Source organism: Furipterus horrens, unplaced genomic scaffold, assembly GCF_987537825.1.
Source record: "Furipterus horrens unplaced genomic scaffold, mFurHor1.1.pri manual_scaffold_1, whole genome shotgun sequence".
Lineage (NCBI taxonomy): Eukaryota > Metazoa > Chordata > Mammalia > Chiroptera > Furipteridae > Furipterus > Furipterus horrens.
The window spans coordinates 208,572,797-208,597,160 of NW_028327171.1; the positions used below are offsets into that span (position 1 = coordinate 208,572,797).

Here is a 24,364-nt window from a genome sequence, read left to right on the forward strand (position 1 = left end):
TGATAAACACACTGTCTACAAATTTTGTCAAGTCCTGATATTTATAAATTTCATTCCTTTCTCTTCTTGCACGGTGTTAATTAAGACCTATAGAACAAGGTTGAGGAGCACTAGTAAAGGTAGGTATCCTGACTTGTTCCTGACTTTAATGGGAAGATATCTAATATTTTACTAATAACTACTGCTTAAGTCTCTCACTGGATACATCCTTAAGACATTAAGAACAGGCATTTCATTCCAGTCTTAGGTGGCCAAGAGTCCCCCCGTCCTGGATATAAAGAATGGGGACTGATTTTTATCAAATGCTTTTTGTACACCTGAAGAAATCATTCATTGATTTTTTTTTCCTTTAAGTGGTATCTGGCAATACAAGTGTTCAGTTTATTTTATTATTATTATTACAAAATCTTGGAACTATTTGTTAATAAATCCCTTCGTATTACAGGGATAAATCCTATTTGCAAACGATAAATTACTATTTCAATATACTGCTGAACATGAGTGCATTTATGCTGAACAACACAGTTTCTGTTTTAGTATTTTCCTGGTTCAGTTTTGTACTAAGGTTATGCTCGCATCAGATATTTCCCAACATGTGTATTTCCCAGTATGTGTATTTAGCTTTCGGGGCTCAAAGTTCTCTCTGTACAGCTTTCATTTTAATTTGCTAATTGTGTCATTCAATTGTACTGTCTGTCTGTCAGCACATGGGAGGAATTTCTATTGATTGTGGAATTTTCTCCTTCTAGTTCCAACCATTTACTTTTCTATATTGTGGTTATATTACTAATTGTTAGCTTCTTGATAAAATATTATCACTGATATTTAATGGTTTGTTATTTAAGTTCTACTGATATTAATTTTGCTACTGTCCACAAGTAGCTTTTATTTCAGACTTACTCTTGGAAACAATTTAAAGTATAATAAAGAACATTCAGGAAATTTGTATTAACATCCATAGCTCTTTTAAAAACCAAATGCTAATTACCACTGTATATACACAATACAGACTTCTGTTTTAAAAAAATAAAAATACATATATATAGAAAAAAGAGGAAAAAGCCACAGTAGCCTGACTTCTATGAATTAAACGAAACTACAAATAAATGCCACTTTTCTGTTGGTAGTTTCCCAGATGGCTTGCAATATCTCTTGGTATGTTTTAACCTTGTATGGTTCCTTCACTGTATCAGCGCTGACACGGATGACAAAGAAAATAAGAAGTGACAATATGTGACTTCCAGGGCTAGGTCATAAAGGCACTGCAGTTCTGTTTGGGTTGCTTGGATTGCTTGCTCTAGGAAAAGTTAGCCACCATAACTCAAGGACAACCAAACAGCCATGTGGTAAGGCCCCTGTGGAAAGAAACTAAGATTTATTACCAACAGCCAAAAGAACTTGCCAGCCATGTGGAAGGAAGTATATACCAATAGCTTGGAAGTGTTTTTTCAGCCCCAAGCAACCATCAGATGACCAAAGTCCTGGCTGACATGTTAATGCAACCTCACGCAGCTGAGCCAGAACCACCCAAACGAGTCTTTCCTGAATCCATAACTCACCGAAACCACGAAAGGTAATAAATTGTTAGTGGTTAAGTTTTAAGACTTGTTATGTATCATTAAATAACTAATATACCATCTTACTGAACTCATAAAGAACATTAAAAAATAAAAGATCAACTTCTTTTAAAGTTATTAACTATCTCTTCTAATTTGTAGAGACGATTTCTGTAAGAGTTGGCTAATAAAACTTATGTAGCAGACTATGAAGAAACACATGGTATGAATAAAGACAAACTTCACAGGCTCCTCACAGTGCCACCAGATCACCATGTGAATAGTCAGAAGGCTCTGGAGTCACATGAATAGCATTCTATATATGCCACTTAGGTTCAGGCTTCTGGTTTGTGACTTAGCTAAAACTTAAAATATCAGAGGAATTTTCTACTTAATTTTACTTTTTACCTAATCACCGCTCATTAGCATCGAAGACCCCAAACTGGTTGCCAAAGGCAAGAGTTAGCTTAAACCACTAAAATTCCTAGCAATTCCAGCCCTGGCTGCTGTGGCTCAGTGGATTGAGCATCGGCCTGCGAGCCAAGTGTCGCTGGTTCGATTCCCAGTCAGGGCACATGACTAGGTTGCCACGTCAGGACCCCAGTTGGGGGCGCGAGTGAGAGGCAACCACACAGTGATGTTTCTCTCCCTCTCTTTCTCCTTTCCTCTCTCTCTAAAAATAAAATAAACAAATAAATTATAAAATTTAAAAATAAAATAAAATAAAATTCCTAGCAATTCCAACAATGGCTATAGAAAATGAATTTATGTTTTTGTTTATCCTGTTATTTTGCCAGTTCTTTATAAAGGAGAACTCTGAAAATCAACTCTAGCATTTTCCATTTAGCTTATTTTGTTTGAAAAATTATCCATGAGAGGTGCAGATTAAAATATTCAAGCTGTTAAAAGAATTTAATTCCACCAATCAATATTCTTGGGACTAATAACTTATAACTTGTGCGTGACAATTAAGGTTATTCCCTAAGTAAGACACACCTGGAGATATGTAAAAGCAAAACCACTGACTTAGAAAACACTCAGGTTTCAAAACATTTCCTTGAGGAATAGCAGATAAAAATGGTCATCTCTGAACTGTACCATTCACATAAAAACAGAAGTATGGAGATGAGTATTAAAATAGGCCTAGAATTTAATATAGCTCTTAATTTTCAAACTTAAATCTATTTCCTGTGTTCACCTATATCTGAAATTTGGCTCTCAATTAGTATAAATATGGCAGTAACTTTAAAGCTTTTAACAAATATTTATTCTTTATTTTAAATTTAAACTTAGTAAGAATCACATGATCTTCATTTCAACTCCAACCCACCCATTTAAAGATATGTGGAGAAAGAAATAGGGTAATAAAAAAAATCAGCATATTAAGTTACTGTAAAAAATTTTTTTAAAAAGATGGGTTGAAGAAAAAGAATGATAACTATCAGGACAATATAAAATTAGCATGAGGACAAACATGGGATCAAAGAAACAAACGAGGGGACAGAAACAGACTCTCACACATGGTCAACTGCTTTTTAAAAATAAAGGTACCAAGATGATTTAAAGGGAAAAGACTACTGCTTCAGACAAAGGATGCTAGAACGAACAACTAAGTATCAGTGTTTATCATTCTTTGCAACCTCGAGGTGGCCAATAGCTTCTTAGATAGGCTATTGAAAGCAAGAACTATAAAAGGGAAAAACTGACAATTCAAGTGTGTCAGTTATTAAACAATTCTGCTCTTTAAAACATACCACTAAAACAACTGAAAAGGAAAGCAACAGACTGTGAGAAAATATTCACAGGACACAGCTCTGACAAAGAATTTGTACACAGAATTTACAGAGCTTTCAGAAACTCGATGAAGATATGGAAATCTCACTAACAGAACACCGAAGTGGCATGTGAACACATAAAAGATACTCAACATCATTAGTCATCAAGGAAAGGCAAACTAAATCCACAGTGAGATAGAATTATACATCAGTTAAAATGGCTAATATTAAAAAGACTGCTATTTCTAAATTTTGAAGAGGGTGTGAGGAACTGGAACTCTCCTACACTGTGAGCAGGAATGGAAAATGGTACAATCACTTTGGAACACCGCTTGGCAATTTCTTAACAAGTTAAACATACATCCCTATTCATAACAGCTTCAATCTGGTAACTCAAATGCCCATCAACAAAAAGAAAAGGTGGCAGATCCACAGAGTATCACTGAGCAATATAAAGGAATGAACTGCCGTAACTATACTTGCAATAACACGGGTGACCCTCAGAAACACTGTGCTGTGTAAGAGAAGCACCACAAACGCAGCATGTATTGTATGATTGCAGCTATGGAAAATGCTAGGAAGGCAAAACTCATCTCTGGTGATATAAAGTGAATCACTGGCTGCCTGGGTATGGGGACAGTGGGAGGGAACTGACCGCGCAGGAGTATAAGACATTCGGGGGTAATAATTGACAGATTGTGATGGCAGTTACTCGGGTATGCACATCTGTTACAACTCATCGAACTGCACACTTAAATGGGGTATGTTTTATCACACAGAACGCATACTTCAATAAGGCTGATTTTAAAAAGCCAAATGAAAACGTGACCCAACAAGTGTATGATGTTCCCATAGCTCCATAAACCTAATTTTAGGCTGTTTTCTCTAAAGGTACTACTCAGTACTACTAATAATAATCATCAAAAATAATGACTCTAAAGGTTATTCAAGTAAGACTCAAGTAACACGGGAGAATTAGAAACAACACAATTGGATAAAATTTATAAAACCAACCCATACCTCAAATGTGTATCTTTCTCTGTTATTAAAGAGCATTAATATGGTCATCTGGAAAGTGGAGACTTGCAGTATGTGCTTCCGCGTATTAGAGCCAGTGACTTGTGCCCCTCCAACACCAACTTCAGATCCATCTTCCTGTTTCATTAAAAAAACAAAACAAAACATATAATTACCTCCCAGTAACTTTAACAGTCGTCGTCGTCGGCAGCCGTCCGTCTCGAGAGACGATGGTGTAGCTTCTTAAGAGTCCATCTGCACCGCCGAAAATGGCTGTGCAGTCCGACTCGGGAGTGACACGGTATCTGTCTCCTCCCGTGTTGAATCGACATCTTGCGATGACGCTGGAGTGTCCTCTCCAGTGAAGCTGAAGCTACAGAGCCTGGGCAGGGTGATATGGAGGGTCTGCTGTTGCCCATGCAGCAGACCCCCCCTCTCTTCGCAGCTGAAGGGTCCAAGGGAAAGACGGAGTCAATACAGCTTGGCTTCAGGTGCGCCGCAGGAGTTGCCGGTGTTGACTACAACGTCAAACCGCCTTAGGGACTCCGGCTCCGGATTTTCTGTCGGGGTTTACTCCCTTAGCCTTTCCCCTGAAGAGGTATGCCGCAAGGCAGCGGAGGTTTTTTGGAGTCAGAGTTTTCCTTCTCTGATGTGCCCTGACTGGAAGATGGAACCAGCGACACTTAGCTCGCAGGCCGACGCTCAATCCACTGAGCTAAACCAGCCAGGGCCAACTTTAACAGTATGCTTGAGAAATAACCCTTGTAGGGTCCAACCCCTCCTTCACAAAACTACAAAATGTATTCCTATATAAAAAGAAAATGTCATTTAAAAGTGTATATGCCTGTGTATATGTGTGTATGTAAACACACAGTCTTTAAGGATTGTCTTTTAAAAAAATCATGAACACTATAATTTTACAACAGAAAATTATTTTAACAGTACACAATAGGATAATAATGGACTTATAAGACATCATCCCATTATACCACTACCAAAAGTAGCAGGGTTAGGTTTCTTTTTGTGAAGTCTGATCATAAAAAGAGATCAAACAATAGCATAAGATGGGGTGGGGGTCCTCTGCTACGCTCACAGCCTGTTCCTGCTCTACCATTTAAGTACAAAGTAGAAATTTAAGTCTTCAATAATTAACGCATGGATTGTTTTAAAAACCTATTGATCCGTTTACCAGAACTTCAAATATAAACATGATTATTTAGGGGAAAAAAACCCTCCTTAAAAAAAAAAAAAAAACACACACACACACAACAATTAAAAGCTGAGTTCTTTAGTATCTTTGACCTTCCCATATACACTTAAAATACAGGGTGGGGCAAAAGTGGGTACACAGTTGTATGTGAAACACATACATTCTTGTATTATTATTTATTAATTATTGTACTGTTTTCCATACAAAAAAACTGTAAACCTACTTTTGCCCCACCCTGTATACAATAATTTCTAACATTATTCAACTAAATGATTTGTAAGGAATATTTCCCATTTCAATTAAATATAAAAATTAGAGTACATGTAGCCATTTTCAACATTAAAAAACACTTTGGTGTTATAGTCGTATCATATAAAACTATTAAAATTATAATATAGAACAGTTATTTGTTGCCTAGATGACAACTTACATATTACTTTTTAATGTTTTAATTACTTTTCTATTTAAGGCAAATGACCCTGATTTGAGTTATACCAAGCAATGAAAGAACTCTAAACCTTACAATTTTAGATATGAAAAGGTAATTTTTTTCTTCCTTTAAAAAAAAAACAAAAAACCTCACCCAAGGATTTTAGAGAGAGGGAGAGAGAAAGCAGACAAAGGAACATCTATTGGTTGCCTCCTGTATGCTCCCCAGCTGGGGATCAAACCCACCACCTTTCGGTGTGGGGGACGATATTCCAACCAACGGATCCACCCAGCCAGGGTGCGACTAATTACTTTTTTTTTTAATGAAGGAAATTCACTAGCATAGTGCTCCTTTTATATTTTTATTATTTATTTTTTTCTCTTAAAAAAATGTTTGACTATCTTTTTTAAAATTAAATATTTGATTCTTACTCTGTTCCCGTTGTCCCAATTTCTCCCCCTTGGCCCTCCTCCGCCCAGCCCACTCCCCGTTCTCACAGTCATTCATACACGTCCCTTGCCTCGTCCCTTGCGTATTTTAAATAATCACTTTATAGTAACGTTTTGTACATCTCACAAATCTAAAGTGTTAATGTCCCCAGTTTTGATTACTGAAAAATAATAAGGATTACAGGAGACTGAGAATTTCGAAAAGCAACTCACAGCTTCGCATGCCCTCAAATCAACTTAAATTTTATTATTTTATGCAACATGGTCTTCTCAAGTCGAATCTTGTAAGTAAAATATGTAAATATGTTGTTATTATTTACTCCATAAGAAAGACTACCCTTTATATTGTCAAATGAAATTATTTAGCAACGGAGAGAACACAGGTAAATAAAGCCAAAGTTCTCCCCCTTTTAAATGTATGAAACAGGTAGGGAAATAAGAGAAATAATTTACCCAAGTGAACAAAAATCATGTTATCAGTTCCACAGACTAATTTTAAGTTTCTCAATATAAATACGTTCAAACTAGCAATTTTTACCTTTTTAACTGGTCCGTAGAAGGTGGCATTGAGATCTGCAGAACCCATGTGATGCTGGAGTGTGAGCTGTCGACCACTGTGTTTCGCCAAGTAAAACCTTCAGCAAACCAAACCAGGTTTAAGAATATCATACAATTTACATATCTGAAATTATAAACTACAGGATAACAATCCTTAAATACATACATAAAGGAGAGTTTAAAAGATAAAGGAAACCTTAGGAATCAAATTCAGTTCCAATTTTTTACATAAGAGGAAATAAGGGGGGGGGGAGGAAGGGTGGAGAGGGAGAGAAAAATGCAGACCTAAGCTAGCTCGCTATCACAAGAAAAAGGCAGCACACTACAGAATTTCTAAGGGGACCCTTTGCCCCTGGCCTGCTGCTCAGCCACTGCTGTTAATAAGACCACCTTTCTCCACAGTCACCCAACAATCAATTAGTCCTAAGTCACTGGCAGACATCAACAATACAAAGTACACTCTTAACTAGGCACTAATGCTGAAGGACATCAATTAAATAGTCCTCCAAAAAGAGTTTATGCAAGGCATCATTAAAACCATAAAGGATAAATTCTCCTTTTGAACAAGGGGTAAAAAATGGAGTATGCTCTTCTTCAATCAGGGAAACTACAACTGCTCATATTCATTTCAATGTTGGCTAGTTATTTCTACTTATAAATACAAAGTCTGATCTATCTTTACCTTCTGAATATCTCAAACGCATGTCTTGGTGCTGGGGGGATGTTGCACTTTGGTGTGGCTGACTGAGTGGGCCAATATCCCGTGGTGAGCACCCGAACTGTGAGATCGACACCACCTAGAGATACCTGTGTAGAGGAAGAAATTTCCCCAACAATTAACTAGGATTTGTTATCTGTTCCATATAGACACTGGGCGAGTCATCAAAGCAGTTAGCTCCATGTTCAGTATCAAGCAAATAAAACATTATCCTCTGAAAGATTAGATGCACCAGTGTTTTTCACATTTTAACTCTCCTGGTGAATATTTATAATTATTGCTTAAGATGTTGACTTTAAAATACCGACCAAAGGATAGTTGTTAGCATGTGAACAAAGGGTGACCAGCATCACTGAGAAATGCAAGGTTTTGGCCCTGAAGCTTTTTTAGATAAAACGTTAAGGGGTCACATCTGTGTCATTTAAAAAAAAAATCTAAGATAATATCTTTCATCTCAGCTTTTAAGTATTTTTACCATCTTAACACACAAAATATTCCTATCCGATTCACATATGAAGTGTATTGACCAACATGTTTTTTCTGCATGGAGTTCACATTCTAACGACCTTTGCGTAGGACACTAGATCCAATTCTACACAGCAGGTGCTCTATGAATACTCGAATAATGGATGACTACCCCTACAAAATATATGCTAGCATTACTGTCACATTATTTTCTTTTTAAAAAATATTAAGTTTTTAAGAAAACAAAAATAAAGCACATCAAAAAAACTCTTAAATGTGAAATAGTATCTTTATTATTGATAATCACAGCTTGTTCTAAACTATTATTGCATTTTTATCTAACCTGATTTAGTGACATAGATTTCTAAGAGTAAGAGATGAGTTTATAAAAAACACTGTGGAGTATTCTGTACTCAGATTTCTTCACAAATATCTACTAAACGATTATTCCATTTTGAAGACTCTAAAATGGAAACCCTAGATGATGTATGGGTGAGATGGTCACAGCAGAGACTACGAGCTGATGAACGAAGGAGTGCTGAGAAATGCTGGGACATTTGTAAGCTGGGGAGGAGAGAGCGGGTGCCAGCGCTCACAACTTGTTTCGATCCACCCAAGACAATAGTCTTTCATCTCTTCTCTCATATACCCACACAGACTTAACCTGCAAATCTTTAAAAGAAGCCTTCTGTGACCACTCTTGCCCCCTATACATGTCCTCTGTATCTGCTGTCACGAGCTAAGGCGCTATGAGTTTTCTTATCTTGTTCTTCATGTTTCCTAGATTAGAATGTAAACTCCGTAACAGCAGGGAGCTGTCTGTCCCACTCTGTTGTACACCCCATGCCTAGGACAATGCTTAGCACAGACAGCACTTAAAAATTATGTGTTACATGGGAAAGAAAACAGAAAGAGCCTCAAAGAACTATTATAGTGGTTTGTATCTTTTTTTCCTCGCTATTTTATTAATATTTTGAAGCCATTAAGCTTATATCCAAAGACAGCATATGACAAGAGGCCAGTACAGAGAGGTAGAGGTACTAGAAAAGTCTGTGAGTAAATAGAAATGTGATAGCAAGGTGGTTTTCCTGCCCCATCCATATTTAAAAAATAAAAACAAGAGGAAAACAAAAACAAAAACAAAAACTTGAGTCACTTTCAGCATAATAAAGGAAAGCCATTCTCCTGATATATTTCAACAGGCCAAGAAAGTTACAGAGAATCACCTGCTTGAGGATTAGTGATATTTTAAGAGTTCTCTAAGATTTCAGAAAGCTCAGGATTTATTTGATCACTTTGTCACATTTCATCAAATCTTTCTAATGTAGGTTAAGGCTCAGGAGATTTAAGGCTTAAGGTACTGAGCAGAAACAATTATAAAAAAGTCAATAATTGCATGCAAATAATGGCCTTATAGTAAGTGGAAGCTGCAATTGAATTAGCAGATATATAAATGAGCACCTTGGTAAGTATTCTATTTACTATAGTTAACTAATATTCTATCACACAATGATGGATATATCTGAGTAATCAAAATGAAAGACTAGAAAATTCAAACTCTGTAACAACAGAAAATAACAAAAGGCAAACAAGGTAATGAGCTGATCATAGTCACCCCTGCTCCCATCCTTAAGTGAAGCAACTACAACAGAACGATCAAGAGTCAAGATCCTAATTTTCCTATCAAAAGGTCTTTAACTATCTCAGACAAGGTAAGCTGGCACTTGAAAAAATAGTAAGGGTGCTGAACCCAATGGGAACAGTCCCTTACAGATGGTTTCAATAGTGTTTATACAGACCAGGTTATTTCCCCATACTTCTCAAACTGTGCAAGACTAGTGGAAGAAAAAAATAAACAGAAAAAAAACTCTCCCACATGAAAACATAATTACATCAATATATTATACAGAAGTACAAGTCCTTAAACAATCTAACAAAAACCTAAGAAAATGACATTATTTAGTTCCTGCCCACACAAACTTCAATATATCACACACTTGTATCTTTCTTGCTCTTAGCCCTTCTCCACTGTAAACATTATGAGCAAACTCATTATATAACTACTTACAATGAAGACGGACCACAAATACCTTTGGGTCAGAATGCCTTAATATGCACTTGTTTGCTTCTACAGAATCAGCTATTTTCATGTATTTTGTTTGCTATGAGACTATAGGACAATAGAAGTGATAATCTAATACATAAATATAAAAAAAAGAGACCTCTAATTTTTAAAAAGTAGTTCTAACATGTCTTAATTACCAAGTGATATACAGTGACTAGAGAGAGAAAACTTAAAAGAAAAACTGTGGAGTTCTCTAAACTTAAGGAAAAGCTGAAAATCAGTGAAAAAATCCAGAACTTTATTAAATCCTCACAAAACCCCACTGGGCTCCAAAGCCGTACAAGCTGCGGCTCACTGCCTTCTGGGAGTCACGGTACAAACCACACTTAGAACAAACACATCAGTGTTAGCGTTTTCACATGCAGCCTGTCCCCTACTGACCCTGGGGATGCCAGGCCCACCCAGTACCAAGTCAATATGAGGTACCGGCGTGCAGCACACTCCCGGTGTGAGGTGAGGGGAAGAGGACTGTAACTCAGTAAGCTCGCCTAGGCCCACTCTTGCCACAATCTAGAGTGACTGCAATATTCCTTTAGTGGGTAGGATAAACTAAGTTTAAAAAACAAAAACAAAAACATTAATAGTTAGAAAAAGAGGTTATATGGGGAAAAATAATTTTTAAAGCACTCAGACAATACATGTTGTCACTAATGACATTTAAAAAAATTTGACACCAGCAGTTCATTTATTTGATATATGGATGAAAATGCCCATTACAAAAGCTTTATAGAAAAATATACATATAAGTAGAAATAAGAGAGTTTTACCCCAGTTGCCTGTAAATGTTGCCTGAATTCATCCATAGTTGTGTTTGAGATGCTCATATCCCTAAACATTCCTTCCAGTTTTGATGTGAACTGACATCCACATTCAGTCTGTGGAAGGAAACCACAAATATACACATATAAATGATGGGTTTTTCTATGAGAACGCATACAAAGAAATAACAATTCATGTTACTGCCACCAGTTCTAAATCTTCCCCATAGTTGCTCTGTGACTACAGGTGCAAACTTCAGTGTGTCCAGAAGTATTTCATTTAAAAATGCAGATTTCAAGTCTCTTTCAGAGACTCCAATAACCTCACTGAAGGTAGGGCCCAGAACTCCGTGTTTTTAACAAGCACCTTAAGTGATACAGGTACAGGTGGCCTACGAACCACCTGCATGACAGAACTATACAGTGACGGTCCCTTATTGTTTCCCTTGTACTAATCCTACCCAGACCTCCATGAATATACCCTGCCACACCAAGAGAAATTCCAGCGAACTCTGAATGTCTGAGAACTTGAACAAATATACGTACAGTTCATATTAAATATTTTCTAGTCAAATGTTGTTGATGTTCAATCACGTGGCAAACATTAGTTAAGTGCATTCCATCTTATATACACCTTACCTTTAACTTAGATATCATATTCTTTTCAGAGTCATCAGAAACACTTTTATTTGTGAGGAGTCTCCTTGCCAAGTGTTGTTTATAATAACGTTCAAATACATCTTTTTCTTGCATAAACCTAAAAAGGACCATTGCCTTATCCAATATTGTTTCTACTTCTTGTTCTGTTAGCTGAAAAATCAATTAAAAGGCTGTTTAATAATTCCAAAATTTTGGTTGTACAGACAGTCCAACAGTTTAAAAACAACACCGGGACCACAAACTCGAGTATCTGGCTGAGCCCTATGTATCAGAGGAGCAATCTCAGTAGAGAAAGTGCCTCCGACCTCACACAGCAGCAGCACCCCACAGCTCCAACACCCTATTCCAGTGCAGCATTAAGCGGGGTCGAAGTGGCGCTCCATTTCCTAGAGGGCTACCACTGAAATGACACATGGCTAGATTAAAGGATGACAGAGAACAGATGAAATCAAATTATAATTGCAAAACAGAACATTTTCTGATGCCTTTGCATAATACTTATGCAGGAACTCACACAGCCAAGAGGTAGATATTTTCATATAAGCTCATTCAAAATCCAAATTGTGTAAACAAAAGGATAATCATTTGTTATAATTTAAAAGAGTAAAGAAGTCCCATGCCTTCGTATTTTAAGTAAGGGAAAAATGATACAGTGGCAGGTTATATTAAGCTTATATTAAAAAGTATGAAAGATTAAACAAATGCGTCCTTTTTGTTCTGCGTTCCTGATCTTCCTTTTGTTTGTTTCTATTATAGGAGCCTGTAAAACCTGTGGCCCGCTTTTCCCTTTTGTCTCACAAATTCCAAGATAAAGTCAAAAAGACCAATTTACGTGTGATCACCGTATGTTTAATTTGATTTTCTATGTTATCGTTAGCTTCCAAGATCCCAGATGTACAATAAAATCTTGAAACTGAGCTTTAGTATATGCTTTCAAACTATTCTCTGATAGTTATTCTAGTCTATGCCTGCACATTCTTGGCATCCAAGTATTATCTGATTCATAACCCCCAAAACCAGATGAGGGCAACAACATTCTGTGCTACGAATAATTACTTTCTAGTTCCTTATTATCTCTATAGTGTATCTAACAATCACAGTCTAAAGACTTTAAGACCAAGACTATGTAGCTGCTTGCTTGGTTTTATACATTAAGTGAAATGTCAAAGTACCTCTGACAATTTCAAATACATTAAACAATCTTTTACAAAGATCACAGCATACATTTACGCACAGCACAGGGCTATGCTATTTTTATATTTACCAAATTCCCTAAATTTATACTTGATTTCTTAAGTTTATCCACAATCTTACAAGGAAAATTTAATATATTTTCAAATACATTATACTTACCCCTTTGACTCCCTTTTTCAGCTTATCATCAATAAATAATGAGAGGTATTCAGGGGACCTGGAGTTGAGGTTGAGAAAATACTCAAAGTCACCCGCAATAGTTTGTTTAAAGAGTCGGTCATTATTAAATGATTCCTGGAGGAAGCGATCAAACCTACTCTTCAGATCCAATAATCCCTTCCAAATAAAAACACAGAAATTTAAGATACATTATAATTTTTCTAGAAACAACACACACATGAACATGTATGTTAACTTTAAGTTCGCTGGTAATATAAGTGTGCATTCAGGGTTAAATTTAGATACTTTATTATTTTCAAGCCTATATCTAAGCCTGTATTTAAAAAGTCAGTGATGAGAGAAGTATTCTGTCTTCCATTTATGTTATTACTCTGACAATGAATCAAAGAAATCTTCTCACTTGTAACTCCCCATCCTCTGTCTTTACTAAATGGGCAAGCCTGAGAAAATTATCTTTAAAAATGTACCTCAAAAGCCCCTTATTTGTATTAAAACATGAAAAACTTATTCTTACTATTGCTTGAAACCAAAACATTTTGAAACAAAAAGCATTTAACGCATGTTTTTTTAACACACTAAGGTATATGAACAGTTGGGCACCTAAAAATGTAGAAACAATTGCTTTCATTCATAAGACTATTTAAACAAGGTCTTTACCAGGCAGAATAAATGAAAAGAAGTAGCTTAGTCTGGCTCCCATATGTATAGCTATTTTGCAAAATCCTAAAGTATTTAGGATAATCATACATATTAGTTTACTTCTGGGACAATTAAGTAAAAAATACGTAATACATGACATAGTAAAAGTGACCTTTTTAGCACTTGCCAATATTACTTCATCATAAAATTAAAGAGAATCTTCTGTATTTACTTACCTGGATATAGTCAACGGGATTCTTTCCTTCACCTTCCTCAGAAACAAGGGCTTTACCTTGCTCCCTCAAATAGGAACTCATACACTCACACATCGTTTTCAAACCATTTGGCACACGACTAAATAACTTGTACATGCAAGCAAGGTCTGCAATCAGAAAGAACACACAAATCGGCTACATTAAAGATTAAGAAAAAATGTGAATATCTGTTCATGCTCATTTGTGATACTTAAACTAGTTTATTTCTCCATTATAATCATTTGCTGGTATGAAAAACTACTAAAAAAACAACAAACTCCAGCAAAATAGCATAAAGGAAAAAAAAAAACCAACAGGTTAATGGTTATTACTGCAATTTATAAAATATAGATTTTAGATGAGACACTCTGAAAGCATCAATAGAATGTCTGAGCCATTTTAGTTTACATGGAAGAGATGCCCAAACAGTGTAACAAAGCCACAAAAGAAAACTGCAGTTTTGAGCTTCTGTTTAACATATATAATTCTAATCTAGAGCCTAGTATTACTAGAACTTGTATAGCAAAAGGATAACTTTAATTATGGTGTAATTTGTAGTCAATGTAATAAAGAAAAATGTAAAACCAATTAAAGTCTTAGATATTTTTAAACATGTCCATCTCAAAAGTTCAAATGACAACCACAAAAACAAATAAAATATACTAGGATTTATTTCATTTCATATCATGGTAAAGTTTAAATAAAATTTATAGCACCAATTCCTATTCTTTAATCTTTTCCTCAAAGCAATCGCTAAGATTTCCCAGGTGATGTCTTAGAGCCAATATCTGTACTTTAAAAATTGAGTTATCTCACTATCTTGCTTTTATTTAGAATGAAAACCTTAAGACTGTCCACTTTTTATATTATTTTCACAAGATTAAAATGTGGAATTCAAATACTGCTTTTCCTTATGTCTAGTGTTCTTTGAAATAACTTACAGGGAGACTATAGTATCAGAACTTTACAATGATATGAAAGTTTTATAATCAAGAATTTTAAAAATGGAGTTAAAATAACAGTTTCTAGATCAGAAGCTGGTAAATCTTTTTCTTTTCTGTAAAGTGCCAATAGTAAATATTGCAGATATGTGAGCCACACATGGTCTCTGTTGCTATTCAATTTTGCCATAGGTAACACATAAATATGCATGACTATTTCAATAAAACGTTATTAAATCAAAAATGTATATAATTTTATGTGTAATGAAAAATTATTCTTTAAAAAAAAAAAAAATTATTTTCCCATCCAGACTGGTGGTGGGCCATACTTGGCAAACAGGCTGTAATTTAACTAGTCTGGTATACATTTATAAAAGCAATTTAGATCCTAAAACCGACATGGTATGTATTTTAAAAATATAAGCAAGTTTTTTAAAAAAGGGCTTCTAAAATTTGTTTCAGTAACTCACAAAAGCAAATTTTATTTAAAAATAAGTTTTCATCAGTAATGCATGTCCAAAGTAATCTACATACAATAAAGTTTATAGTTTTTTCACATTTAGTATACAACCAAATTTCCCGTGTTAAAAACAGGTATTACAAATTCAACAATATGGACACACAAGGTCTGTCCAGAAAGTACCAAGCCATGTACTATGAAAAACAGACATTTATTGAAGAAGATACAAGACACAAGAAACACTGTACATAGGACAATGATGCCTCAGTCCCCTTCAAAGCAGGCACCTTGGGACCTCACACAGTTCTCCCAATCACCATCAGCTGCCCCCTTGTATTTTCCTGAATCTTGACGACAGTCTGAAATCTCTTCTCTTTCAAAGGTGATTTTAGTTTTGGGAAAAGCCGCAAGTTGCAGGGCGCCAAATCTAGGATGTAGGGGGAGCTGAGTCACCTGGGTGACTTGATGTTTCACCACAGAACTCTGCAAGAGATGTGATGCATGAGCAGGTGCACAGTCCTGATCAAGTTCCCAATCACCAGCTGCCCATAGCTGCAGCCTTCTGAATCATTCAAACAGTTTCCGCGGAAGAATGTTCAAGTTTAATGAAAAATCTGATATAGATTTGTTACTCTACTTGCTCAGTCATTTTGAATGCGACAGACACACAGTACACATGCTCACTCAACAGTGTCTGCCACCCCCACTGACTAGTACAGGGAAGTTGTCACTGTTCACGCACACGCATTCCAGTCCATTTCTCCTTGGCTGTCAGGTTACATCAATGTCACGCAAACCATTCTAGTTATATTAACAGTGGTTGGACTTTTTCCGGACAGACATTGTTTGTATACCACAGTAAATTTGGCATATCAAATACCTCTAAGTCATTACCCCAAACAGACAATACGTATTTCTTCTATAAGATATAAGTGGCTAAAATACCACCAAGACGTCATTCAAGAAGTAGGAGAATAGAAGAGTAAGTACCCTGTTTATTTTTTAGTACCATGTCAGCAATTTATTTATAACATCATAGTTTTAAAGCAAATCTTCAGAAATTAAGAATGAGGACAACATTGATTGTTATATCCTCTACGGTATTTGTCACCAAATATGTTTTCAGGAAAATAAAGGTAAACGGCCAAAAAAAGTAAATGCTAGTTATCTCAAAATGTTCATTTTATGCAATTCTCCCTTACCTGTTCACAGTCTGTAACTTGAGTCCCCAAAACCTGTTTACTAATTTATCTAAATATAGCAACATGAAAGACACCTATTTTTGCATTTTTGGAACCCTTATCAAAATCGACTTTGACAAGAAAGCTTACAAAAATTGTAAGAGCGGAACTTCAGATTTTAAAAGAAATCACAAGAAGTACAGAATACCATATGGAAATAACACCAAAGTACAGGAATAGACGAGAAGCTCATTGGCCTCACCAATATTAGATTTTTATCTTCTGGGTTACGAAAAACACAGAAGTGAGGAGACTTAAGATGAAAGACAGAAAAAAAAAAAGGCCATTTGATTCACCAGAAACATCTAAAATCCTCATTATTAAATATAAAGCTTTACCATTACATCCTTTCAAGGTAATGTGAGAAATCAATGCTATATACCACAACTTCTTGAAAACTGACATTCGTAATCTATTTATAGGAAAATAAAAAAATTATTGAGTACTTGGTAGAGCATTTTTTCAACTGCTAAGACTTACCTTCTGTCTTTCCATTTTTTAACATATGTACTAGCCCAGAATTCTCCATTTCTACTATAGTTTTCATGTGCTTGGAAATGAGTTCCCTCTCAACCACCTTTACAATCGGCTCTTCAGTTGATTTGTCAAGGCAGTGCATCACCCGTTCTATTTCTTCATTAATTCTAGCTTCTACTTTCTTTATGTATACTGAAGCACTGTTTTCTGCTAAAAATTTCTGGCTTTCCATCTGCAAATAAGAAACATGATTCTTTAACAACATTAAACCAGAAGGTGCTTCTGCTTTTAAATAGGTTTCTCTAGTGTTTATCATAAACCAAACTATCATAAGCACTATTAACATTTTATGTAGTTTATTACACATGTTCACACAGTCCAAGTTATATCCTTTAAAGCATTACGTACCTAAGACTAAATTAATACATTATCCTTAAGCAGTGTTTTTAAATACTGCCTATATACTCCAAATAGCAGAAAAAGTAAACACATGACAGAATAAAGCATCTGATTCCAAGTGAGAGTGGTGAATTCTTCTCTGATCTGTGTTAATGTAAAATTATGCCTAGAAAGATCCATCATGTTTATTATACAGTTTTGCTGGAATGCTCCTACTTACTAAAGTCTCTTGCCACCCCATTCCCCAGTCTCAAAGAGCAGATATACTGAAGCTGGAGAAATAGAGCTTTAAAATAACTATTAATCTTGCCTGCTAGCACCAGCCTTAAGAAGTTCCACTAAATTACCAATGTTAACCCAAATGATTTAAACCTATTTTGAAAGTTGGATTAATGAACATATCTAAGAATTACATAATAAAAGGTATGTTGATATGAACTAGTACAAATTTAGTTAACACTTCTTTCTTAAAAATATTTTTAATCCATGAAAATAATCAAGTTTCTAAGAACTGACATTAACACACCAAACAAAAATACTGGCAAGACCATCTTGATAAACCCTGGTTACCATTACCTTATAAATACTGTCTTTTTAGTTGGTGTTTGGGTTATATACACTGCCGCAAATTTGTATCATTTGTACTTACTAACCTAAAATTTCCCAATAAATAGTCTTTTAAGATTTGCACGCACTATGGAATCATGCATATTTCTACATTTATTTTACTAGTTACTGAATGGTGAGACTTCATTGGTGATGCACTGCCTATTAATGGGTGGTACATAATTTGCAACATATAATAAAATGTTAGTTATTTCTAAGTTTATAAGTTTTATGAGATGTAATTTTAAAAACACTGTTTAAGTCCAAACTCTTCAATTTGTTTTCAATGAGTTCCTTCACTAAAATGTGAGAATGTGGGTAGGTATGCTGAAGAATATTTTTTGTATGATCTTCTCCTCAGTAAACAAAGGTAAAAATGTTTAAATTAGTAACCACATTTAGTATCTTTTCAGAACATCTTAAAAGAGCACTTCACTGATTACCTGAAAAAATTCTGCAGACATTTCCAAAAAAGGAGCCTCAAAATCTTCTTCATAGACGGATCGTCCTTCAAGACCTAAAATCATTAACATCTGGCAAGCATTTCTTATTGCGCCTCTGTCAAAAGAAGTTAAAACCATTTGAAAATATAATTATACCAAAGATTTGAGTAAAAAAAAAAAAAACAATATAAGGGGCTAGGAAGGGTTTCAGAACATTTTTTAAATCAAAGTGACCCATCTCCTAGAAGCAGCTTCTTTATAGCATAAGGTTTCAAAGCAATTTTGATTGGAAAACATTTCTTGACTGCACAGGTATTTATCTCAAGTTGTTCTCAGGCAGTGATTACTTAAACATTTTATAGATGTTTAAGATGTCTAAATATTTCTGTGTATTTAAAAACAGAGAGAATAAAAAGACTGCTTATTATTAGGAAGGAGGGAGAGGGGCTGTACTGCTTGACATACAAATTTCTGTATCAAACAGCTTTTAAGTAATCCTGACCAAGCACCAAAGCTGAAATAGAAAGAATATCACAAGTCTTCATTTAACAGCTGCTTGGAATAGAGAAGCAGAGAAAGCAGTTTTGCATGTTTTAAGCCCCTCTAGCTGGTGTCACAAAAATGGCACTCTAATCATATAAGAAAGGGAGAAGGGATGTGACAGAATGGTATAGTAGTTCCTGGTTATTTTAAGATTATGTTCAACATTTTTATTCAAATATGTCAAGGAAGGCTAGTCAAAAGGCCTTAAAGAAAAAGACAAAATAAAGAAAAACAATGTTATCATGCAGCCGAAAAGCCAGCATAAAAAATACATGCAAAATTAAACAGGGAAACTAATGGCTGATTTGCTTTAAAGAAGCATACCAAATAGAAGCTCCTCTAAAAACAGAAGTATGCTTTTAAGTCAACATCTATGTAACTTGGTTAACTGTGATAGGGGTTTTCAAGAATTTTCATAATGTGCTAAACAAACTTTTATTTATTTTAACAAAATTTTGACAGTGTGTCGGTTTTCAGGATATAACTGTTAAAATCCAAAACTTGAGTAAAAATATGATAAATACCGGTCTACAACTTCTCCTTTCCGCTCTCTTGCGATCATATCCAACAGCGTTTGTCGTAGATGATCCCTAATACACCCATAACGTACAACTTGATCTCGAAAAATAATTAATCCTAAATTGTAGACATTCTCCACATTATTTTGTTGTACATACACACGGTCCTGCAGTGAACAGAAAATCATGTAAACATGAGTGCAACTCCTGCAGACATAATAATCACTGTGAGCTACAATAATCAAGGAAATAAAATTTCAAAAGCAGTTAATTTTTCGGGTGAGAAACACTTCAAACTCTCTTAAGCAAAATGGAGTCTTCTACTACCTTCTAAATTTTATGAAAGTGGGACTTTACAATTTACAATTGTTAGTGAAATAAACAATGGCTGTAGGTAATTGCCCATTCACCCCAAGAAAAAAGGAGGAAAAAAGCAAGCACAGACCCAGAGATGGGGGAAAGTAAGCAGAAAGCAGAGGAGAAAGGCAGACAGCAAGGTAAGCAGATCCTCCTTTCTCCCCAAAGAAACTAAACGATACTGATCAGCCTTCCAACCAATGCTTACTAAACTCTCCACGAGTAGCGCTTTCTTCGTGTGACATCAACCCTCCAGTCTTTATTTACCTCACAGAATGGGCACAGCAAGTGGATAAAGAAAACCTGCTCTTTCCTTAGCATCTGCGGCACTCACGCTTGTGAAGTCCTGAGACCAACTTTAGTGAGACAGAAATTTCCACTGATGATTTCTCGGACAATTTCTTGGGCTTCACAAGATCTTAAATTCCAAGGTTCCCCTGAACACCTCTCCCCTCCCCTGTGATGACTCTCACTGTTTCCTACGTGTGGAAGCTACTCTTTCTACTCAGGACCTTCAAGCCCTGGCTCCCTGACTGTGGTCCAAATTTTAGCTCACTTTCAGTATAGAACAAGTTGCACTTAATAAAAACTGACACAAATATAATAATTTACGAAGCAATGATGATCCTTTTTACAGCATAAATTATTTATGTGATTTTTGCACTTTTGAATATTCATTTTCTGTGATACAGAAAAGTACCACACACAGATCAAAACCAGTAACTGGTTGACTAATTGAGACATATGAAACTACTAAATATACATACATACACATACTTGCATCTTAAACATTTTAATTTAAAATATATGAAAATGTTCACTGAGATGTCAAGACGCTGAGTGAGTCCTGTAGTCCCACACTGTCTTCATACACACACCCACACACAGTGAACTAACATCTCTTCTCCCAGTTTCATTGGAATGGAGGATGAACAAGCAATCCGAACACAAAATTCTCCCACACTTTGACAATTTCCATTCATCTTTTAAAAAATTACCCACACCTAATTCAAAGAAATACTTAGTGATTTGCCTTTGTCAAGTCTTTCCAAAACATTTGATCTAGTTTGCCAAAGAAGAAATTCTATTGTTTTCCACACCATTTTATTGGTCTTCACATACTAAATTATGTAATAATAAGAAGTACAACTGGTATAAACAGGGCTGAAAACAAGTACAGCGGACTCTCAGTGAGCACCAAGCTCAACTGCTAAGTGATTAAACGGCAGTGAGAGAGCTTCGTATTAGGCTACTTCACAGCTAAAAGAAAAAGTACTGGTAATTCTGTCAAGTACTGTAGGCTTCAAAAGCACTACATGCTATGGAACATATATTCCCCTAAAGGGAATATATGATACTAGCAAGTTTAACATATTACTAAGATACTAACCTTAATTTAGGCTAAGAGAAATGTCAAAAAATTAGTGAGATCTCTTTGTTTTTGAAGAAAGGGTACCAAGTATAAGAATTATAAACCAAAAGGCATATATATGTAATCTTCAAAGTAAATTAAGAGTGCCAGAGTGAAAAAATTTTAAATGTCCTCCTTTTTTGGTTTATTGTAGTATAATTTATATGCTATAAAATTCATTCATTTTGAGTACAGTTGAATAATTTACAGTAAATTTCTATAGTTGCATAACGATCACCACAATCCAGTGCTAGACTATTTCCATTACCCTCCCTCAAATCTTCCAAGCCGTTTGCAGTCAATCCTCACTTCTAGCACCCCTGCTTTTTCCTTCTATAAATTTTCTTTTTTAGACATTTTGTAATTGGACTTATCATATACCACGTGATCTTCCATTCTGATCCTTCACCAAGCACAGAGTGGGTCAAGTTCATTAATGTAACATGTATCGGTATTTCATTCCTTGCTGGCGCTGAAGAGCATTCCACTGTATAGATATGCCCCATTTAATTTATTCATTCATCAGCTGAAGGATATTTTGAGCTGTTTCCGGTTTTTGTCTATCACGAGTAACGTTGCTATGAACGTTTAGGTACAACCTTTTTGTGCATATGTGCTTTCAATTTTTCTTGGATAGATTTCTAGGAGTAGAAGTACTGAGTCACATGAAAAGTACCTATCTTCTCTAAAGTGAAAATGTTGATTATTACAAATTTTTGAATATGAAAATAATAGATGTGGAGTTAGAAATTCTTCATATCACCTATGGCTCTACCATTAAGTGGCTGTGTGACAGCTGGAGTATTGGAGCAGAGCATCAAACACTGAAGTCCCCGAGAGGCGACAGTGGATAAGGGAGATACAGATGTTGTAGCATAAAAGCTAAACCTTTGTCTTTTAATATAAGATTGTCAAGGTGTATATAATGATAATTAAATGACATATATTAACCCTGAAATTTGAGTATAGATCCCAGAGAGATAATAAATGGAGAAGAGAAAACCCATAAACTTGAGTTTGGCTATTTAAATTAGAAACACTAAATAGTCATTTACATTAAATGTCTGGTATGTATGATTACCATCAAGCAAAATAAAAGCTATACATGCATACACCCACGTGTTTATGTGTGCATACGTTAAGCAAATAATACATGCAGACATTCACAATAAACTTGTGATGTGCACACAAATACAAATGAAAATATCTGCAAAATAAAAATGCTAAATTTCTGTTTATTGCTTATTAGCACATTCAGCCTGTGGGTACACAATAGCATTTTCATAATACTAGAGTCTAACAGGAGCCTCTCTTTGTCAAAATACAATCTCAAAAGTACAGAGAAGAAAAAATCATTTAACCTTAAAAAGAGTATTTTAACCTCAGGCTTTTAAACCAAAATGTAGTTTTATGAGTCTAACATTAATCATTTACCTATTGAAGAGAGCTCAGCCAGGATAGAAAGTTGATGGCTGCTTCTATCTGCCTTTTTAAGCCAAAATGCAGGCATTTTAAATATAAAATGTTCAGAAAAACATCAAACATCAGATTCACTAAAGAGATGCGATTTCATCACCACAGAGATAAGCTCTATTTTAAATCTCTAAATTTATGGTTCTCCCTCAGGAGTTGCTAACCTGAAGTGAGCAAGAACTTCCTTCACAAGCTACACGGACCAGGCGGTGGGAAGGAGTCATCAATGACAGAACCATCCATTGTTCCCATTTTCGGAACTGGGAAAACGTCAGACCGCGTTTGCATCTGACTTCACCTGTACAGGCAACTCGATAAACCAACCTAGAAGTACTTCATCTGTAATTCAACATCCACCTCACGATCTTATTCTACTTATTTCCACTTCTATCCTTGCTAGAATAACTGTTATAAGGCTAACTTCCGTGACAAGAACTATAAAAGCTACGTAAAAAACGGCAAGCACCGCCTGTTTAAAAACACAGACTAGCGCAGGCGGGTCTCTGGGAGCTGAGGTAGAGTCCGGCAGTCTCTCTTCCTGCTACTACAAAACAACGGAACTTGAACCAGCGGATGTCCATGTAAAACCTCTTTGGCAAAGGCCTCCTCATGACCCTGAAACTCTTCCCGGTCTCAGTCTACACGGTGCCTGGCCCTAAAGACCACAAATATTACTTTCTACTACCATCATCTTGAAAAAGATTTGCCTTTTCCCCTTAACTAATGGCTTCACAAGATACCTAATCCAACAAGACGCCTAAATATTTGAGGTATGGCAGATCAAACTCAGCATGCAAAAGTATTCTTAGGGATGTTAGGACATGCTATGCAAAAATATAAATTTTCCGAAAGCTAAACCTGTGCAAAGTCAAGGAGTGACTTTGTAAGTGGGCTACACAGCTTCATTACTGAGAAAACAGTATTAAAAACAAATCAAAATTTAACAACAACAAAAAAAATCTGTTAATGAAGTTCAAAAAGTAACTTAACTCTTACTACTTAATTTACCTGCAAGAAATGGTTCAGCAAATGTTTTCAACCACCAGTCACTATGTCACAGAAAAGTAAAGTAGGACAAAATGGTACCCGACACAGCAGCCAATGACGCACCCACAGAAAGAAAGAAATTATAAGCTCTTTCACAGTATCACTCATGTCTAGTGTCGCATCGAACAATGTTTTCTTGCAAAATTAAACAGGTACTTGGGAAGCAAATTCTAAAACAAACCTTTCGGTCACATTAAACTACAAAACTTAGTACTACAAACATAAATACAATAGCCCTTTGTCCTAATTATTAAGTTTAAGGGAGCTCTTTATAAATTTTTTGCTTCAAATACAAGTAGTTCAGTACTTTTAATCACACCACTAACAACCAAGGGCAGTTACAGATTAGTGTTCATCCACACTTCCGTGTCCAGTCCTACTGTGGTCACTGGTAGCTATTTAGGCAAAGCCCACTGTTAAAATTGTAGCAAAAATACCGGAAGTTGGTTTATCAAGCAAA

General features: G+C 35.5%; 1 protein-coding gene across 5 annotated transcripts in view; it reads right to left on the reverse strand.

Moving 5' to 3' along the window:
* The window catches only part of CUL3 (cullin 3), an 84,219-nt gene that overhangs the window by 10,266 nt on the left and 49,589 nt on the right, over nucleotides 1-24,364 (reverse strand). For all 5 annotated transcript variants that reach the window (XM_090284672.1, XM_090284680.1, XM_090284689.1 and 2 more), the window contains 10 exons: nucleotides 19,623-19,783; nucleotides 18,556-18,670; nucleotides 17,111-17,339; nucleotides 13,971-14,116; nucleotides 13,075-13,251; nucleotides 11,701-11,871; nucleotides 11,071-11,178; nucleotides 7,678-7,802; nucleotides 6,976-7,072; nucleotides 4,352-4,486 (listed from right to left, as the gene is read on the reverse strand). In XM_090284672.1, coding sequence (XP_090140798.1) covers nucleotides 4,352-4,486; nucleotides 6,976-7,072; nucleotides 7,678-7,802; nucleotides 11,071-11,178; nucleotides 11,701-11,871; nucleotides 13,075-13,251; nucleotides 13,971-14,116; nucleotides 17,111-17,339; nucleotides 18,556-18,670; nucleotides 19,623-19,783 — 1,464 coding nt within the window. The remainder of the gene's footprint in view (nucleotides 1-4,351; nucleotides 4,487-6,975; nucleotides 7,073-7,677; nucleotides 7,803-11,070; nucleotides 11,179-11,700; nucleotides 11,872-13,074; nucleotides 13,252-13,970; nucleotides 14,117-17,110; nucleotides 17,340-18,555; nucleotides 18,671-19,622; nucleotides 19,784-24,364) is intronic.